The sequence below is a fragment of the Castanea sativa genome, chromosome 11, assembly GCF_040712315.1.
Source record: "Castanea sativa cultivar Marrone di Chiusa Pesio chromosome 11, ASM4071231v1".
Classification (NCBI taxonomy): Eukaryota; Viridiplantae; Streptophyta; class Magnoliopsida; order Fagales; family Fagaceae; genus Castanea; species Castanea sativa.
In genome coordinates, this window is record NC_134023.1 from 55,686,174 (window position 1) to 55,706,303 (window position 20,130).

The 20,130-nt window shown below is 31.7% G+C and overlaps 2 protein-coding genes and 1 pseudogene across 2 annotated transcripts; 1 reads left to right on the plus strand and 2 right to left on the minus strand.

Moving 5' to 3' along the window:
* Positions 1-4,626: 4,626 nt before the first annotated feature.
* On the minus strand, positions 4,627-5,922 carry LOC142617476 (putative F-box protein At4g22030). Its single transcript, XM_075790355.1, has one exon. The coding sequence runs from the start codon at positions 5,900-5,902 to the stop codon at positions 4,667-4,669; it is 1,236 nt and encodes a 411-aa protein (XP_075646470.1). The 5' UTR covers positions 5,903-5,922; the 3' UTR covers positions 4,627-4,666.
* Positions 5,923-12,791: 6,869 nt separating this feature from the next.
* Positions 12,792-14,191, minus strand: LOC142617475 (putative F-box protein At4g22030). Its single transcript, XM_075790354.1, has one exon. It carries the CDS (start codon positions 14,155-14,157, stop codon positions 12,919-12,921), a length of 1,239 nt encoding a protein of 412 aa, XP_075646469.1. The 5' UTR covers positions 14,158-14,191; the 3' UTR covers positions 12,792-12,918.
* Positions 14,192-18,361: 4,170 nt separating this feature from the next.
* On the plus strand, positions 18,362-19,281 carry LOC142614696 (rust resistance kinase Lr10-like; annotated as a pseudogene).
* Positions 19,282-20,130: the final 849 nt, after the last annotated feature.

Consider the following 20,130-nt stretch of genomic DNA (forward strand, 5'->3'; position numbering starts at 1 on the left):
ATAGCAATAATCTTTTTTTAAAATATTTAATTTTTAAGTCAAGTTTTATAATTATAAATAAATTAAATCCGTCCACTGTTTTTGAAATGTCTATATGTATAGGCTTTACAAATGAGTACTTTAAGTTACTACAAAATTTATTGACTTCAAATATGCTTGACGATTGAACTTTGATCATTCAAATGGTAATGTCACTAATCAATGGGACAATTTATGCAAGGATGGAGCCAGAACTTTGAGCTAAGGGGCGCAGTTATTATTAGTTGTGTACGGCAATTTCAACCTCTAACTCTGTTATTACTTAGCCACTGAGATTTTTTTTTCTTGTAGGTAAGAACAAATTTTTTTTTTTTAATTTTTTAAAAAATGCAGGGTTGTTTATTTTTAATAAAATTGGTTAATTGATCTTAATTTTTTTTTTAGTTTTACTATTGATAATTTTTGTTGTTAAGCTATATTTTTTGGGCTTGTATATTTTGTTGATCAGTAAAATAAGGAAAATGCTAGAGTTACAAACTTTTTTATAAATTACTGATGTGAGTGATGGGTCCATATGCGAACTAATCAGAATTTGCTACTAAAATAGTTTGTAAATATGTTGTGTTTGTGAGTATAGCATTGCACTTAAAAGAATCAATGATATTGTTTAAGGGAAACAGAATGTAATTTTATAGAATAAAATTGCTAAAATTAGTGCACATATATATAATAATATTTTAAAAAAAATGAGGGGCCCCTAGTCTAATGGTAACTCTGTCCCTAAATTTATAGATGTGCATCTCATCTCCAATGCTAGATCATTGGTATCAACTTGTCCAAAAATTTATGTATATTTTAGCGTAAGATCTTATTTTTTCTATTTTGCATCTCATTTTTCAAAACATGATTATCTATTTTACACTATATTTTATCAAAATATAAAATTTTCTTAATTTTTAAAAATATTTCTCTTTATTCACACACAATAACCATCATGACTCTATGGCTCCATTTAGTGTTTCCAAATGCTTGATATGGTTTAATTTGATAAACGAGAGCAACAAATTATGGTCCTTCAGCATGGGGTGAGGTAGAGTTGCCAATACTTATTTTGCTTTGTATGATTTAAGATACACCCACATCTTTCCATAACTTTATATTAGACTAATCTTTTGTCAATTCACTGTTATTTCACATATTTTTCATGTTGCTATTATTTATCATTCAAATGCCATTTACTTTTCAATTTACAAGTGCATGGGTTTAACTTAATTAAAACAAGTAAATTATTAATAATTTATTGATAGAATGATTTTTTTTAATCACTAATTATCTTGGTATTTGATGATCATGATGGATATAGAAAAAAAAAAAAAAATCCCTAAACTAGCAGTAAGTTCAACAGAGTTATTAGCCAATATTTTCCCTAAAAAAAAAAAGTTATTAGCCAATATATAGAAATTTGGTAGTGTAATATCAGATTTGACGCGATGTAATTGAACATAGCCTATCGTTTATCAATTATGACTGCTAAAAATCATTTTGTAAATTAGGTTTCAAGACATGTCTACCAACAATATTTAGTTGAAAGAAGTTCTTATGGGCCGGTATGCTCAATATACTTTCAATGAATATACATTTCAATTGATTTGAATAAAATTCACTCTTCGAAAGATTTGCTTCTAATGTACATATTTGATGCGATGACAAAAAACCTATTTTGAAAAGATTTCTTCTAAAAAAGTATTTTGAAAAGATTGAGGTTGTTTCTTGAGAAGCTGAAAAGAAAATTTAAAAACTTTATATGACATTGTATTGCAAATGGGATACACACACATACATATATATATATATATATATATATATAATGCTATCGTCCCATCCGTAAAACTTTTTTATAAACTTTTTGAAAGATTTTTTTTAAATAAAAACAAATTGTACTTTAAAGTAATAAAGTATTGTAGTTTGAAGGCTACTTCACCAAATAGTCTGCATTGTCAATGTTAACTTATATGCTTTTTCATGCAAAGTTTTAGGAGTGATATTACACCTATTTACAAAATTTATTATATAAGAACAAAAAAATTTTATTTAAAAATTATTTATTTTATTGCTAAGGTGACAATAGCCACAATTTTTTTTTTTTTTTGAGTTTGCCATATTTTTTTGTTTTAAAAAATTGATTGTAGCCAGCTTTCGCATTTGGTGATTCTGGAGGTTGTAGGGGTATTTAAAATTTTGGGTAAAATTTGTAGTTAATCTGGTCATTTTTTTTTTCATCCCAAGGATATTTTAGACATCTTGGTGTGATTTGGGGTTAGTTTGGTATTTCTTTGGCCTCAATGGTATTTTAGTTATTTTGTTATAATCCGAGGCTTATCTTATGCTTTTGTGATTCAAAGGTTTCAAGGGCATTTTCATAATTTTTTTCATGTGTAGGGTTAGATTTTTTTTTTTTTTTTTTTTTTTTTTCGGTTTTAAAATGGAATTAATGCTTATTTTTGTAAGTTCTATATAGTCTGAGGGCTTTCATTAATTTCGGTGGAATTAGGGGGTTTTAGCCTTTAGGTAATTTTTTTGAAGCTTTGGGTACTTTGATAATATATATAAATATGTGATTAGTTACATAATTTTAATAAACTTTGGGGGTCTTTGCATAATTTTGGAAAGTTGGAAGTTGATGGGCATTTGTATTGGGATTGGCTTTAGAGCACTTGTATAATTGCAAGTGCTTGTATAATAGGAAAAATATCACATTTTAGCCAACCAAACCAAAAATTCATCCACATCAGGTTATGAAAAGTTGTGTAAAAATATAATATTGCTATAATAACCGGGTAAATTTACATTGGCAATCTGGCTTTATTCATTTTGCATTTAGTTTTTATTCTTTCTTTATGTATCTCAAGGATGAAGGAAGAGAGTAGGTGGTGATTGTGTATGAAGAAAGAGAAACAACTAAAAAATGAAGAAAAATTAATATTTTAATAAAAATGTAATGTAAAATAGATAATTTGATATTAAGTGTTTTGAATTTATTTTTATTTTTTTTTAGAAAATGAGTTTTTTGAAAAGTGAGTATGTAAAATAAAATAAAAAAAATAGATTTTATGCTAAAAATATAAATGATAATCTGATGCAAATGATCTTAGGATTCTAAATTAGATGTGGTTTTGTTTAGGGGTTGGCTTTAAGGCTTGGGCCAAACATTGGTTTCAGTTAGTGGGCTTATAACTTAAACTATCGATGGGCTTTTGTTTAGGTGTTTGGGGCAAGTGGGTTTGGTTCAAAGTTTTGTTTGGGTTTAATATGTATGGGCTAAGAGGGAATTTTTTAACTGAAATGGGTTATGGGCCACTTATGGGTTTTGTTTTAATATGGAAAATGAACTTATGGGCTTTGTTTTAATGTGGAAAATGACGTTGATATTGTGCAATGTTTGTGTGAATCTGTGTTGATGCGTTGTGCACAAGCGTATTATTCGAATATGGCAATACTTGCAGAGTTGCGGGGAAGGAAAAAGAATTCATCAGTGTTACCTGCTTGATCAAAGGAGATGGAAGTAGTCTCTGTGTTGCTTGTTCTTATTGCCCACTTCCACTTTGATGCTTCTTTTCTATATCCGCTCTTTTTTATTATATCTTTCTCCTTATTTGCATACCACCTCTACTGCTCTATGTTATTGTTGTTGTTGTTATGGTTGGCTTGATAGAACCAGTTTTGTTTGTGTGGGGTTTCTTTTGAATTTTTGGGATTTTCTAAGTCCATTGTGAGGGAGTTATGATGGTGGTTGGTCTTAGTTTGCCTCGTTTTTTTTTTTTTTTTTGGGTTGATGACAAGGAAGATGATGAAGGAGGCAGATCGAGCGATGCTTTGGTTATGCAAAGAGAACATATTGAAACAGTGTAAGGGCTCGTCACCAATGGACCATTGAACTTCAGGTTTTTTTTCAAAAAAAAAAAAAATTCTTGTTGCATACATAGCATGTAAACACCCCACCAATTATAATTGAAAACGTGACTTCAAGTCAATGTATGCAACAAATACTACTTTTTTATTTTTTTTTTCAAATATGATTGACAGGGCCTTCTTGTCTTTGGCTCAAATCATATATTTTGATTTTCAACTTTTGAATTTTTCCATACTAAACTTGAAAAATAAATAAAAGAAAGAAAAATCCTATAGGGAAAGATAATAAAAACAACATATATGATGATAAAAATGCACTTTAATCTTGATCTTTGATTCTAATTATATATATGGCTTCTATTCTCTTTAATAATGTCGTAAATCCTGCTCATATTTCTTGAATAGTCTGCTTGACTATTCAACAATTGGTCCATAATTTTCTGGTTAACTATATATTCCAGAAATCTCACTTTCATCAAGCGCATAAGATACTAAATAATACTATTATATATTTGCAACTTGCTGTTCAACAACTTCATTATTACGGGTTGTTGAAATCCAGAAACTAAGAAATGTTATTTTAGAAGACTAGCTAGATGCAGTGTAAAATTTTTTACTCAACCTTTTTGTATTGTATGTTATATAGTTATACAGAGTACAATTGATAGAAAGAATCAAAGAATCAAAGTTAACCCTTTTCAATGTTACATGGTTACACAAAAATTTTGTTTGTCAGAAGAATCAAACAGTCAAAGAAAAACTATTTGCAGAACTAAAATTAGAAAAGCTTGCTTGCAAATTCATCAATTGAAGTTCCCTCTCTTAGGGAACAAGCAGATTTTCGTGCAAGTTCTTTTAGCTGTGACAAGCTTCTTCCAAACTTCAAAGCTACCTTCATCTCAAACAACTCCCCGTTCTCTCTTTTTTCCAAATCACTTTCTTCAAGTGTGCCTTCAATTGATTCTTCCAATAGGCGAAAGAAGCCAGCGTTGTTTCTGTACATCTCAAACACCATTCCAACTTGTCCACCATGCTCAAAAGCATTAACAGCACTTCCTAATGCCCCAGCAGCGACCGCTATTATCGCTGCCCATGATCCATTACCCACAAAAGTGGAACCAATGGCGGCAATGCCAGTGAGTAATGGGCCTGAGATAGCCAAAATCTTGTTGATCTTCAACATCAAGTTGCCTAGCCTTGCATAGTCTTTAATGTCTTTTCTCTTCACCACTTCAATAATATCTCTCATTTCAACTTCCAGCTCCTCACTCCAACCATTCTTCGCCATCTTATGAAATTTACCTTCTTGTGCTTTGGTTTTGTCCTGTGATTGTTTTGATGGCCACCAAACAGCTGGTTCAAACTTTGAAGGAAACTTTTCGAGCATTGCTCCTAGCAAGGGAAGTGGGAAGGCTTTATCAAGAGCCAAGACCTTATCCATCACAATTTTCACATCCTCTTGAGTTGGAGTGCCAAGAGTGAGGATAGTTTCGATCTGGCTTTGGAGTTGCTTGAACAATCTTGTAGCATTACGTTGTTCCTCAGCGAGTTGTGAGGGCTGAATTTTGTTCATTATAAGCAACAATCCTGTGGCTGCAGAGTACAATAGCGCGGACGATAATTTCAAAGCCAGTAGAGGCATTCCAGCGCCTCCAATTGCTCCAACACCAGTTAAGGTTGCAGCAGTAAGAGTTATCATGTTGATGGAGTTCAAAAGAAGGGTGTTCCAATTGTCACGTTGCTTTCCAATGTTATTGTGCATCTCTACCCTATCAGCTACAGCTTCTAAAAGAGCATAGAGTTGGGTACTTGCAATACTGGTGGAGTTGTATGATTCAACATCAATTGGGACTGTTTTTGTAAACCCAGCCCTTATGTTCAATTCCTCAACCACAGATCTTTTTGGCATTTTTGGAACTGACAAAGGGACTCTTGGAAGTTTTGGGACAGGAATAGCAGCACTGATTTTGTTTGAAGAAGAGAGTATGAAAGGTGAAGCTTGTAGGGAAGCCATTTGATTGATCTTTGGTTATTTTCTTTGTGATGAGAGGTTGAGAATGAAGGAATAGAGAGGCTTGTGGAGTCTTATTTATAGCACGATTGATAAGAAGGGGTCAGATGTGGTAATTATTGACTTCTTGTAACTGACTTGACTAAGCCTATCCGCTGACCCATTCCCTCTTCATCATTTTCAATTCAAAGTTTTCTCTCTTCGCTTGGCTTGGTCACCGTCGCGTCGGTGTGTTGCCATGGTTTACGAACTCAATACAATATGATATGAAATTAGTAAATTATGAGTTGAAACTTAATGACTAACTTGAGTTGATATGATTAATCCATTTAATAAATGGGTTGGATTAATGTTTAATTTATAGAACCCGTTTGATCTATTTAACCTGTTTAATTAAATGAAAATTTACCAATAAATCCTTCAAATCCTAAGTACATAAACTTATTATTTGTTGTGGTTTATTTTTTTTAACATATTATGATTGATTATTTGTGATATTGAGATATGCTTTAATCTTGAATTATTATTTGTGATACAATTACTCGTTTGTTCTGAATTTATATATATATATATATATATATATATATATTTTTTTTTTTTGGTTTTTCATAATTCAATTTGGTTAATACTATTTTTTTTTTCATTTTAATAAAATCTGATAAATAGGGTAACACGATTGACCTGTTTAATAAATAGGTAGTGTTAGGATTGATGAATCTTAACCCGTTTAATAAAATGTTGGGTTAGTGTTGATTCATATAATCAAATACTTATGAGTCGACATGACACGAACCCGACACGCAAACATAAATTGCCACCCCTACTCTCACATCACATGCCCGTACCTTACTAAAATAGGAAAAAAATGTTATTTCGTCAAACCTGGTTTCTTACTTTTATTGGATCGTGTAATTTGACAACGGTTGGATCTTGCAATTTTATTTGACAAAGGCTCCGAGGTCAATATCTTATGTATCTACAAGTCATAACAAAAATGCCACTAGAACTACTATACATACTCCTTGAGACCAAAAATGAGTTATTTTGAGAATATAACTAGTAACTAATCCGTTCAACTTACCAAAAAGTTGAAAAAAAATATTTATATGTGATATGTACTTAATTATTAAGTATTAATAAATAATATTATTTTTAAATCATTAATTTTTAAGTCGATTTCTTTCTTTATATAAATTAAATCTGTCCACGTATTGTTTTTGAAAGGTCTACGTGTATAGGCCTAGTACTTTCAGTTACTACAAAATTTATAGACTTCAAATATGCTTGACGCCTGAGCTTCGATCATTCAAATGGTAACGTCACTAATCAGTGGGACAATTTATAGATGTGCATCCCATTTCCAACACTAGTGCATTCATATCAGCTCATGCAAAAATTTCTTTCCATTTTAGCATAAAACTCAAATTTTTCTATTTTATATATACATTTTTCAAAGTACCTCACATTAGATATATTATCTATTTTACTCTACATTTTATTAGAATGTAATTTTTCTTCATTTTTTTTTAGTTCTTTCTTATTTTTTCACACAGAACAACCATCATGGCCCCATTTAGTGTTTCCAAGTGCTTGATATGGTTTAATTTTTTGAACTAAACCAACAAATTATGGTTGTTCGGCATTGGGTGTGGCAAAGTTGCAAATAGGTATTTTGCTTTGTATGATTTCCATATATTAGATTTTCTTTTTGTCATCATACTTTTATATTTCACATACTTTTCATGTTGTTATTATGCACGTCAAATGTTATATGTCGCTCAAATGTCATTTACTTTCCAATTTGTAAGTGCATGGGTTTGACTTATTTAAAATAAGTAAATTATTAATTATTTATAGATGGAATGATTTTTTTTTAATCACTAATTACCTTGATATTTGATGACCATGATGGATATAGAAACAAAAATACCTAAGCTAACAGTAAGTCAACAAGCCACCGTGTGCTCACTCTTGGTGTGATTGTCACTCCACAAGTATAAAATTATTGTACGGTGGGGGTGGGGGTGGGGGTGGGGGTGGGGGAGGGGGAGGGGGAGGGGAAAGGGTCATAGTTTAAGTTTCTAAAAGGGGACTTCATACATATATACACTTAGATGAAGTTAGAGTAAAATTACTATTTTTTTTCTTTTTTCTTTTTTAACTAGTAATTCAACAAAGTTAATAGCCAATATAGAGAAATTTGATAGTGTAACATCATCTAGAAGTTACATGATGTAACTGAATTTGGCCTTCCACTTATCAATTATGAATAATATAATTTATTGTATAAATTAGTTTCTGAGACGTCTACCAACAATATTTAGTTGAAAGAAGTTCCAATTTGGGGTTAGTTTTCAATAGTCTTGGAAGTATTTTAGTCATTTTGTATAATTAGAAGTTTATGTTGTGTTTTTGTGATTTGAAAGATATTTGGTGGAATTAAGGGGTTTTAGGGTTTTTTTTTTTTTTTTTAATTAGGGTATTTTGATAATTTAAAAAATATGTGTCTAATTATATAATTTTAATAAACTTTAGGGGTCTTTTCAAAAATTTGGAAAGCTAGGCATTTGACATTTGTTTAAGGGTTGGCCTTAAGGCTGGGGCCAAACTTTGGTTTAAACTTTAAAGTAAGTGGGCTTCAACCGTTGATGTGCTTTTACTTAGGGGTTGACTTTAATTATTGGGCCAAACATTGGTTTAAGTTAGTGGGCTTCTAACTTAAAATATCTATGGGCTTTTGTTTAGGTGTTTGGGGCAAGTGGGTTTGGTTCAACATTTTGTTTAGTTCTAATAGGTATAAGCAAGTAGGGTTTTTTAAAATTAAATGGGTTTTGGTGATAAGCTGGTCTAGTCATGGGCTTGGTTTTAATAATAACATTGATATTGTGCCATGTTCGTGTGAATATGTGTTTTTTATGTGTTTCCGGAAAATGTTATATAATTATTTAAGATATATATATATATATATATATATATATATATATATAATGTAAAATTTGTAGGGCATGTGTTGTTTAAAATTATTTTCTATTTTTATAAGTTTTATGTAATAGAACATATAATGTATTTTACATTCAACAACAATACACACACACATCTATGTGTGTGTGTGAAAAACTAATTTAATAAAATAGTTAAATTACATAATTATAATATTATTTTATATAAATGGACAAGATGTTGTAAAGGGTTTTTTTTTAATAAAAAATTCTCATAATTGGTTAACTAATTTGAACATATCCAAGAATGTTAAAATTAAAAGAAGTACAACCTTATTCCATTAAGCACATGTAACATGTTACAATAATTTTAATGGTTATATGAGTTTAGAATTGTAGCACTTTTTTCCTATCTGAATATAAGTATAATACCAATATTATTGAAATTTGAATTTAAAGTTTAGAATTGTATCATTTTTATTGCTTTTTTTTATGGTCCATATATTTAATTTATACTGCATATTTTGTTTGTATTTTTTAGCCTTAAACTAAAGATTTTGACCTAGATAAAATAAAATTTCATATTTTTCAACCCAAAAGATAAATTCATTCTATGATTTTAGAGAGGGTTTTCAACAATTGGTTTGGCATTCCGAGCATTTTTCGAATTTTTATGATTTTTCCTATTTTCTAGCTTCCGAAAATCATATATATATGTTGAATTTGGCCATGAAATTTTTACAGCTTCTGTCACGCCCCAAACCCCAAAGAGTCCAAAGCACGAGAAAGACGTCTCAAAGTAACTGTAGATTTTTCATTCTTGACAATTCAATCCACATAAATCATATCAAGTACGAACATCAAGAATTATCATAATAATTCCATTGAATATACTCTCAAAGTAAGTCAGAGCTCTAAGCAATAATTACAAGGACCATTGGCCATAAAAGAATAGAGGTCTGAATAAATAATTACATATCATCAGCTTGTCCCATCAGTGGGAATTACGTCACAACCACCATAATATACAAAAGAATGAGTCAAGCTTATTCTAAGATATACATCATCTAATATATCCATTACAAAAATTAAGCCTCCATCAGTAGTTAGTCTAACTACTGTTAGCCACCAAAAAACTATCTCGAAAGATTGTTGCCTACTTTGAAAAGTTTATAAAATAATGGGATGAGACAGAGTCCAGTAAGTAGCACAATTAATGGGGTAGGGGAAATGCAAGTTTTATGATAATGGAAATTTTACAAAACATGTTATAATTTGGGAATTTTCATGAAAATCCAGCAAATCCATTTTTCATAATAAAATAACAAGAATGATTAAAAGAATGTAGCACCAAGCTTTTTCAAAGTATTTCAACATGAAACTACATATTATTTACTGTGAGCTATCAAAACACCCTTTTAAAACCTGGAAATCCAACCCAAGGCCACATGACAAGTCGCCATAAAGACGTTAGGTATGCCACAAAGACATCAATTATGCCACGAAGACATCAGTTATGCCTCAAAGACATCAATCCGCCACAAAGATGGGGTGCCAAGATACCAATGTCACAAAGACTATGGCATCAGGCTTGGTAATCACCAAGTAATCACATGTCACGGCCCAAGGGTAAAACCATAAAGAGCTCATAGTTTACATGAAATCAAAGGGTTTAATTTCAAGTAGTTTCACAAAAACCTTTGAAATACCCAATATATTCACAAGGTTCTCAAATTTTCCAAAATCATTTCTTGTCAATAAGATTTTCTATCAATTTCTCAAATATCACAAGTCAAGATAAAACATCTATAGAATTTAAAATTAATGCAATAAATCCATAAAATCCATTCCCAAGAAATATATCAAAGATGCTTATCTCTTCCATACTAGCAAATCATACATTTTCCCATATGCAATATTAAACATGATGCGCTTTTCATATATAATCATATATAATAAGGTCACAACACAATAATTTTTAAGAAAACATAGTTCCACAAATAATTTTCCAAAATGTGTTTGACCTAAAAACAAAGTTTATGCAACATGGTTATTTTCCAAAAATCCCATTAAAAACTACTTACCTTGCAACCCACAAAAAGCCTAATTCTCCAAGCTTCAAAGGAGATTAGCTAGAACCTAAACAATATCAAGCAATCCTATCACAATAAGTATAAAGCTTGAAATTTTATCCAGTTACAAATTAGGAATTGCCAAATAAACACTTTGATTAGGCAAGCCTAGTATTTAACCTCACAAATAAAGTGTTTCACTTCCAAAGTTTCTTAACAATTTCATTACAAGGCATAGACTCCAATTTATCATCATGTCATTCAAATCATCTCCTTTACCATAAGAGATCCTAGCACTTTATGAATTTCATCCACCATACATACATACCATTTTCAAGAGACCCATGAAACAACATATATAACAATACTCACTATTACAAACCCCACAAGTAAATCCTCCACTAGATCGAAACAAACAATAAAAATTAAATTCATCAACTATTTCACATTAGAAAGCCAAAACCCACAAATCTTCACCACTTAGATAACCACCATTGCAAAACTATAAATCCACTCATAAAATCATTCCACCAACACAAAACCCATACATATAAACACATGAATTTCACTTCTAAAGCTCATAAATCACATGGATATCATTATCAAGACATAGATTAAAGGGCCTCAAGCAAAAGCATATAAACCCACCAAAAGATAAGGAATTTTTACCACAAATAAATAGAGATGAGTGAGCATTACCTTTTTCCTATGGAGTTTTCCAGTGATCCTTGCCGGAAAATGATGGTGGAGGTGGTGCTATGGAGTAGGTACCGTGGAAGAGGATGAGAGGGTGATAGAGAGGAGTGTTTGTTGTATGAAAAAAAAAAAAAAAAAAAAAAAAAAGAAGAAGGAAAGAAGCAAATGAGTGGCCGGGCAAGAGAGTGAGGATATTTGTGAGATTTGTGGTTGAGGGGAGTGGGGTAGGTGGGGTCACACGTGTGGCTCCTTAAAATATCTGACTTCCCTCTTTTTTTTTTTTTTTTTTCTTTACTCTTGAATTGAGCTTGGGCGTTAGAGCTTCAATAGCAGATTTTTCTAGGCCCTAGCAGCCTTGCATGGGCACGTAGCCAAGGCCATGGCAGCCTAGTGTGGGCATGCAACCAAAGCCGTGGCATATACACTACTTAGGCTCTAGCAGCCCCTCTTGGGCATGCAGCTAAATCTATGTCATGCACGTAGGGAAAAAAAAATTAAGCACAAAAAAATGAGGAAATTTAAAAAAAAAAAAATCAATTTAAGGCCTAATTAGTCCAAAATGAACTAAAGGGGACCAAATGGACCAAAGTGGGCCAAATGGATTGAAGTAAACCAAATGAACCAAAGTGGAAAGAATGTACCAAAGTGGATTGAATGGACCAAAGTAGACTGAATGGACTGAAGTGGATAGAAAGGACTGAATGCACTGAATTGGATTTAATTGGACCGAATTAGACCAAATCACCCGAAGTGGACTGACTTAGACCAAATGCTACGTTTGTGTGGCTCAAAAAAAGCATAACAATAATAGATGATACGTTTTAGACTTTAGAAATTATTGTTATTTTTAAGAATTACATGTACTAAAATTTTTACTAACTACAATATCACCGAAAAATAATTAGTAATATGTTTATTATATTGCTGATGTGAAATTAGTTAATCATATCACTTTGTAAAAATTTTAGTTAGTAAATAATATCATTTTACTATTAAAAATTAAATGAAAACATTTATAAAATGCGTTATTTGAAATATTTTATTGTTTGATTAATATTAATTAAAAAAAAACTTAAGTGACCCTTCTTTTTTTTAAGAATTGAGCTTAAATGACTTCATGTACTAATGTATTTGGACAAAATAATTAAATTAACTCATTTAATACAATCCTCTGCAAACTTAATGGAAACAAAATTTGTGTTTGTATTGTATGTTATATTGTCATACAAAGAGTACAATCGTTAAAAAGAATCAAAGTTAGCCCATTTCAATGTTACCTAATCATACAAAAATCTTGTCGTCAAAACTAAAATTAGAAAAGCTTGCTTGCAAATTCATCAATTGAAGTTCCCTCTCTTCGGGAGTAAGCAGATTTTCGTGCAAGTTCTTTTAGCTGTGACAAGCTTCTTCCAAACTTCAAAGCCAATTTCATCTCAAACAGTTCCCCGTTCTCTCTTTTTTCCAAATCTTTTTCTTCGAGTGTGCCTTCAATTGATTCTTCCAATAGGCGAAAGAAGCCAGCGTTGTTTCTATACATCTCAAACACCATTCCAACTTGTCCACCATGCTCAAAAGCATTAACAGCACTTCCTAATGCCCCAGCAGCCACTGCTATTATCGCTGCCCATGATCCATTACCCACAAAAGTGGAACCAATGGCGGCAATGCCAGTGAGTAATGGGCCTGAGATAGCCAAAATCTTGTTGATCTTCAACATCAAGTTGCCTAGCCTTGCATAGTCTTTAATGTCTTTTCTCTTCACCACTTCAATAATATCTCTCATTTCAACTTCCAGCTCCTCACTCCAACCATTCTTCGCCATCTTATGAAATTTACCTTCTTGTGCTTTGGTTTTGTCCTGTGATTGTTTTGATGGCCACCAAACAGCAGGTTCAAACTTTGAAGGAAACTTTTCGAGCATTGCTCCTAGCAAGGGAAGTGGGAAGGCTTTATCAAGAGCCAAGACCTTTTCCATCACAATTTTCACATCCTCTTGAGTTGGAGTGCCAAGAGTGAGGATAGTTTCGATCTGGCTTTGGAGTTGCTTGAACAATCTTGTAGCATTACGTTGCTCCTCAGCGAGTTGTGAGGGCTGAATTTTGTTCATTATAAGCAACAATCCTGTGGCTGCAGAGTACAATAGCGCGGACGATAATTTCAAAGCCAATAGAGGCATTCCAGCGCCTCCAATTGCTCCAACACCAGTTAAGGTTGCAGCAGTAAGAGTTATCATGTTGATAGAGTTCAAAAGAAGGGTGTTCCAATTGTCACGCTGCTTTCCAATGTTATTGTGCATCTCTACCCTATCAGCTACAGCTTCTAATAGAGCATAGAGTTGGGTATTTGCAATACTGGTGAAGTTGTATGATTCAACATCAATTGGGACTGTTTTTGTAAACCCAGCCCTTATGTTCAATTCCTCAACCACAGTTCTTGTGGGCATTTTCGGAACTGACATAGAGACTCTTGGAAGTTTTGGGACAGGAATAGCAGCGCTGATTTTCTTTGAAGAAGAAGAGAGTATGAGAGGTGAAGCTTGTAGGGAAGCCATTTGATTGAGGTTGTCTCTTTGGTTATTTTCTGTCTCTGGAGGATGAGAGGTTGAGAATGGAGGTAGATAGGCATGTGGAGTCTTATTTATACCAACGAAATATGACTGATAAGAAGGGGTCATATGTGGGAAATATTGACTAGCAACTGGCTTGACTTAGCCCAATTGGCTGACCCATTCCCTCTTCATATTTTTCAAATTCAATGTTTGCTCTCTTTGCTTGGGTCGTCTCTCATACCACCCAGTAAAAAGCTATTTCTTCAAACCTAGTTGTTATTTGACCAATGCTGCTTGGTCAATTTCTACAAGTCAAAAGAACAAAAATGCCACTAGAATTACCATACCCCTTTAGTCCAGCATCACATTAAACATCACAAACGATGAATTCTAATTTGTTTTAAACATATCATTAATTTAGATTGACGTGCATTTTCCGTGCATCAACAACACCCTTTTTGCAGCCATTAGAATTTATTTTATGTCATCTTAATACTAAAGGAAAAACAGTAATTTCATATGGGTGAAAATTTCATAATTAACATTGACCTTTAAATTCACATCATATATATGTATGTGGTTATCATGCGCAATTAAGGGATAATCACTAAATTGATATTTTTATTTTTCGTATATATGCAAAATGATGCATTGACCAAGGTTGTATGAAGGCTTAATTTTGATTTTTCCATAAAGATTCTTACCATAGACATGCATTCACACGATCATTTTAAGCTTATTAATTCCTAAAGGATTAATTTAAAATTAATACAAAGATCAGTTCATATTGGTTGAGCTTTTTATTTATGATGGACATTTAAATACCAGATGATTCCCAGTGGATAATGCATAATTTCTTTAATTATTTCACATACCTTTTTATTATTATTATTATTATCTTGTGGGATTATTTATGTATCTTGATTAAGTAAAGAAAATTTTTAACTGTGAAAGAACATAAAGAGCCTATAAAAGCTTAAAGAGTTAAATTATACTAAAAGCTTATAGACATAAATGATACAAATTCATACTAAAATATTTATCTCTTTACTTGCTCTAAATATTTAAACAAAGTATTACGTAAATGGAAATAAATAATAGTAATTGAAATTTTCATTTTTTGGCACTTCAAAAAAAAGTAAGTATTTACTTTGCAATAGTAATTTGGTCATATACTCGTATTATTTGATCAATTCTAACTTCATGATTTGAAATGTTCTTGTTTTGAAGATAGTCTAATAAAATACAAATAAATTAAAAAAGAAAAAAGAAAAAATGAGGAGGCTCAGGGTTGATCAAGTTACACATTTAAGGGAAAAAACCTCTTTGTATAAGAATTAAGAAATTGAAAAAGGATCCAAAAGTTCACCCTAGCATAAGAAATTGACCCATGGACCATGGTGAGAACTACAACTCGAAGTGGACTAGAATTTGGTTAGGGTGCATGGACGTAAGTTTTGAGTCCAATAGCTAATTAGGATTCTTTTGCTTAAATATGTTAGATTAATTATATTTTGACTTTATAAAATAAAAAAGTACAAAAACATGTGTTAAGATTAATAGTGTGTTCTTGTTAATATAGCTTATTGTTTAATTCAGTATATTCTTCTTTTAGACTTGATAGATTTGTTCTTTGCGTTGATTTCGTGCCATAATCATATATTCATAAAAAAATATTTTAACATGATTCATTCATTCTCTCCCCCCCCCCCCCCCCCCAAAAAAAGAAGAAGAAGAAGAGATTCTTTCATTGAGATGGCAGATTCAATCGTATAATTATGTTTTTGGTGCATATCTCTCAAGTAGATTTGTAGATCCATACACTTATGAATATGATAGTATGTGTCACAATCATAATTCTAATTTTCATTGCTTAGAATCGTCCTATGATAGATTTGTGCATTTTCTTTTCATAAAAATGAGGTTATTTTACATAAAATTATGAAAAGTAGGTTAAATTATTGAATTTCTAGATTTGAGATTGTTAGAGATATATTAGCCCATTAGTATAAGCCCAAGCCTAATTCTACTTTGTGTACAAGTCAAGTCTCCTACTTGTACTAGAAGTCTATTAGTCTAGAGTTTAGTCTACTATATTTAGACATGTTATGGTTCATTATAATACAGGATTTGTACTACATTCTAATATATTATTGATGTAGCTCTTTAGAGTTTCCTCCGTGGATGTAGGCCGTTAGGTTGCACCACGTAAATCTCGTGTGTTATTGTGTTTTATACTTTATGCTTTCGCTTCCGCATTCATATTAACATATTCAACATGGTGTATCAATGTTAATATTTAACAGAGATCTAATCTAAATTCTAATGATAATATGTGAAATATGTTTATTCTTTATATATAAAAACATCTACGCCGTGCACCTTTCAATGCAAATTCCAATATGCTCATGCATTTTCAAGTGATTTGTTGATGTTCTTGCTTTGATTGACCACCTTTGTAGTCCTTTTGGATTAGCTTTCCAATGCTACTTGTTTTTCCTCATTCATACAAAACAAATAAAGCCTGCGCTGGTTGAAATTCAAATCCAAATTTGATTTAGCTTTAATATCATTTTCCTCTTAGTAGTTGTTCCCTTTGGCCTTAAATTGAATTGGGTTGACCTTCTTTAACTTGATTAATGTCTACATCAAAATTGAGTCCATCAGATTTTTTTTAAAGCAAATTCACTTGTGCCATTGTGCAATTTGCACGTTAACTCGTTCATTTTTATAGAGCTTGCTAGAATCACTTTCAAACCTCCTTAAAAGACTTGTTCATGCTTTAAAACTCATTTGGAAGTACATAATTAATTATTGATTATTATTCCAAAACCATTCTATAAAATGCATTGATCAACACAAAATAAATACAATAATGCTTTCTAACAAATACAATTATGATACATCAAGTAAATAGTTGGCCAAGAAATATTTATTTAGCTACTAGCATCATTCATTTGCATGAGTAAACAACTCGGCAAGATGCATATTTTTACTCGGTCAATAATTTATCTCATGGAAAACTAAGAAACAAACAACTATTACATTCTAATCAGCCGAGGCAGAATACAGAGTACAGACCAATATCAATCACATGTGAGATCGCTTTTTATTTTTAGGAAGACATGAGAGATCACTCAGTTAAAGCAAATCATTGCCAACCTTAATATGACGCATATGGCATATGCAACGGGCCAAATTATGTTGTGACTTTTTTTTTTTTTTTTGTGAGGATAAACAGCAGAATTATGTTGTGACTGTTGAGAAAATAAAAACAGAAAACAAATGAATAATTTCTCTATAATTGTTCAATAGAGGGCCTTTATATACAGGCATGAGAGAGTGTTGTACATGCAAAATCTGAGCACAATAAGTAAAGTAAATTGGGTCTGAGCCCATTGGGCTTGGAAAGAGTGTTATACTTGCAAAAAAATGTGCACCATAAGTAAATTGGGCTAAGGCATGTGCGTTTAGGGAATATACCTTAATAGTGACAACAAGGCTACACTCCACATAGGCTCTAACCTTGTCTTCCATGAGCATGCAAAAGACTATGAGTGTCAAATAAGTGGGTTTGGGGTTGACATAATTGAGTTGGGTACATAAAACTCATTTACCCATTTATTACCCATTTAACTAATTACATTTAACCCAAACCCAAACCCAAACCCAACCCAACCTAATTATTATGGGTAAACCCCAACCTACCCAATTATCTAATAATCAAAATTACCAAAATTGCTCATAAAACTTGAAAATAACCAAAGTACTCCTAAAGTCCATTAAAATTACCAAAATACACCCTAAACATAAAAAAGACCAAATATGCTAAAAAATCACTAAAAATTACCAATATACCCCTAAAACCTAAAAATGACCAAAATATCTCGAAACCTAAAAATTGATCAAAATACCCCTGAAACCTAAAAATTGACCAAAATACCCTCCCTAAACCTAAAAATTGATTGAAATACCCCAAAACCTAAAAATGACCAAAATAACCCCTAAACCTAAAATATGACTGAAATGGCTAAATCTAAAAAATGACCAAAATATCCCCAAAACCTAAAAATTAACCAAAATAATTGTTTGAGAATACCAAATAATTTTATTGCTATTAGAGATATAAATACAAACAATTATCTTTTATTTTCATAGGTGCAACTAGAAGCTAATTATATTAAAATATTTTACAGGTTGATCAACAACAATAGTGATTATTGGTGAGTTTTTTGTTGACCATTTTTGAAAATTTACTGTAATTTTTTTTTTCTAGACTCACGAATATGTTTAACATGCAGTTTCCACCTTGGGGTCATTTCTTTTGGAACTAGTGGTATATGCACTCTTTCGTGTCTATTGCTTTGAAAAAATAGAAAAAGAAAATCAAGCAAGGATTGAAAGGTTTTTGAAGGATTATAGAGCTCTCAAGGCCACAAGGTACTCATATAACAATGTTAAAAGGCTTATAAATCAATTTATTGAGAAGTTAGGACAATGAGCCTATGGAACAGTGTTCAAAGGAAAGCTTTCGAATGAAATCCATGTTGCCGTGAAGATCCTAAACAGTTCTAAGGGCAATGGGGAAGAATTCATAAATGAAGTGGGAACAATGGGTAGAATCCACCATGTTAATGTAGTTCGCTTGGTTGGCTACTATGCCGATGGATTTAGAAGGGCATTAGTTTGTGAGTTCTTAGCAAATAATTCACTAGAGAAGCTCATTTCCTCAGTAGATTCTAACTATTTCCTTGGTTGGGAAAAACTACGAGACATTTCTCTTGGCATAGCAAAAGGAATCGAATATCTTCACCAAGGATGTGATCTACAAATTCTCCATTTTGATATCAAACCTCATAATATTTTGCCAGACCGAAATTTCAATCCAAAAATTTCTGATTTTGGTCTAGCAAAGTTGTGTGCAAAGGATTAGAGTGCAATGTCCATGACCACAACTAGGGGGCCATGGGTTACATTGCACCCGAAGTGTTCTCTAGGAAATTTGGGAGCATGTCTTAAAAATTAGATATTTACAATTTCAAAATATTGTTGCTTGAAATGGTTGGAGGTAGGAAAAATGTTGGTGTAATCATGGAGAATAATAGCCAAATATATTTTTCAGAATGAATATACAATATGTTAGGGAAAAAGGAAGACCTACAAGCCTATGTTGAAGATAATGGAGATACTAAAATTGCAAAGAAACTAGAGATTGTGGGACTTTGATGCATCCAATGGCACCCAATGGATTGCCCTTCCATGAAAGTTGGGGTTCAAATGTTGGAATGTGATAGAGATAACTTAACAATGGCTCCAAATCCCTTTGCCTCTATAGGCCTTACAAGAATCAATGCAAGTATGCAGGGCATCTAAACCTAGAGTGAGAAGTCATCCTTGAATTAGATTAAGTATTTTCAAACTAGAGGTTCTCGATGATATTATGGGTTGTAATCATGGTGTACTCAAGAATTATTAATCTTGCACTCACTTTAGGGACTTCAAGTTTTTTTTTTGAAGTATGACTGTATGAGCAAGGCAATTCTTATAAAGAAAGTACCTCTTTATTAATTTATTGTTTTTATTTTTATAATTTACTGAATTTTGGTGTAAGCAAGATTTGAATTTAAGTCTCTTATATGAGAATATTTTTTTGTTTATATACATTTGGGTTAAATGGAACTCATGAATTTATTAACTATTTCATTCTTTTGATAATTTGACAATGGGGTCAAGAGTTTGTAATTCAATTGGCACTTCCTAGTAGTTCTAATGGAGACATTCAAGATTCAAATTCTCCTACTCCTAACTTTCTAATTAATAATAATAATAATAATAATAATAATAATTTGATAGTAGGATTTGGAAAGAAGAATTTAAACCCGGACGTTTTTATTGGAAATACAAAATAAATATCTATTACTATCACATGTTTTTTGTGAATATATTAACCATTTGAAAAGCTATTCAAGGGTAAAA

Bases quoted from the DNA above. Each gene is read 5' to 3' on its own strand.
- LOC142617476 (XM_075790355.1), bottom strand. From the start codon at position 5,902: ATGGCTTCCCTACAAGCTTCACCTTTCATACTCTCTTCTTCAAACAAA.
- LOC142617475 (XM_075790354.1), bottom strand. From the start codon at position 14,157: ATGGCTTCCCTACAAGCTTCACCTCTCATACTCTCTTCTTCTTCAAAG.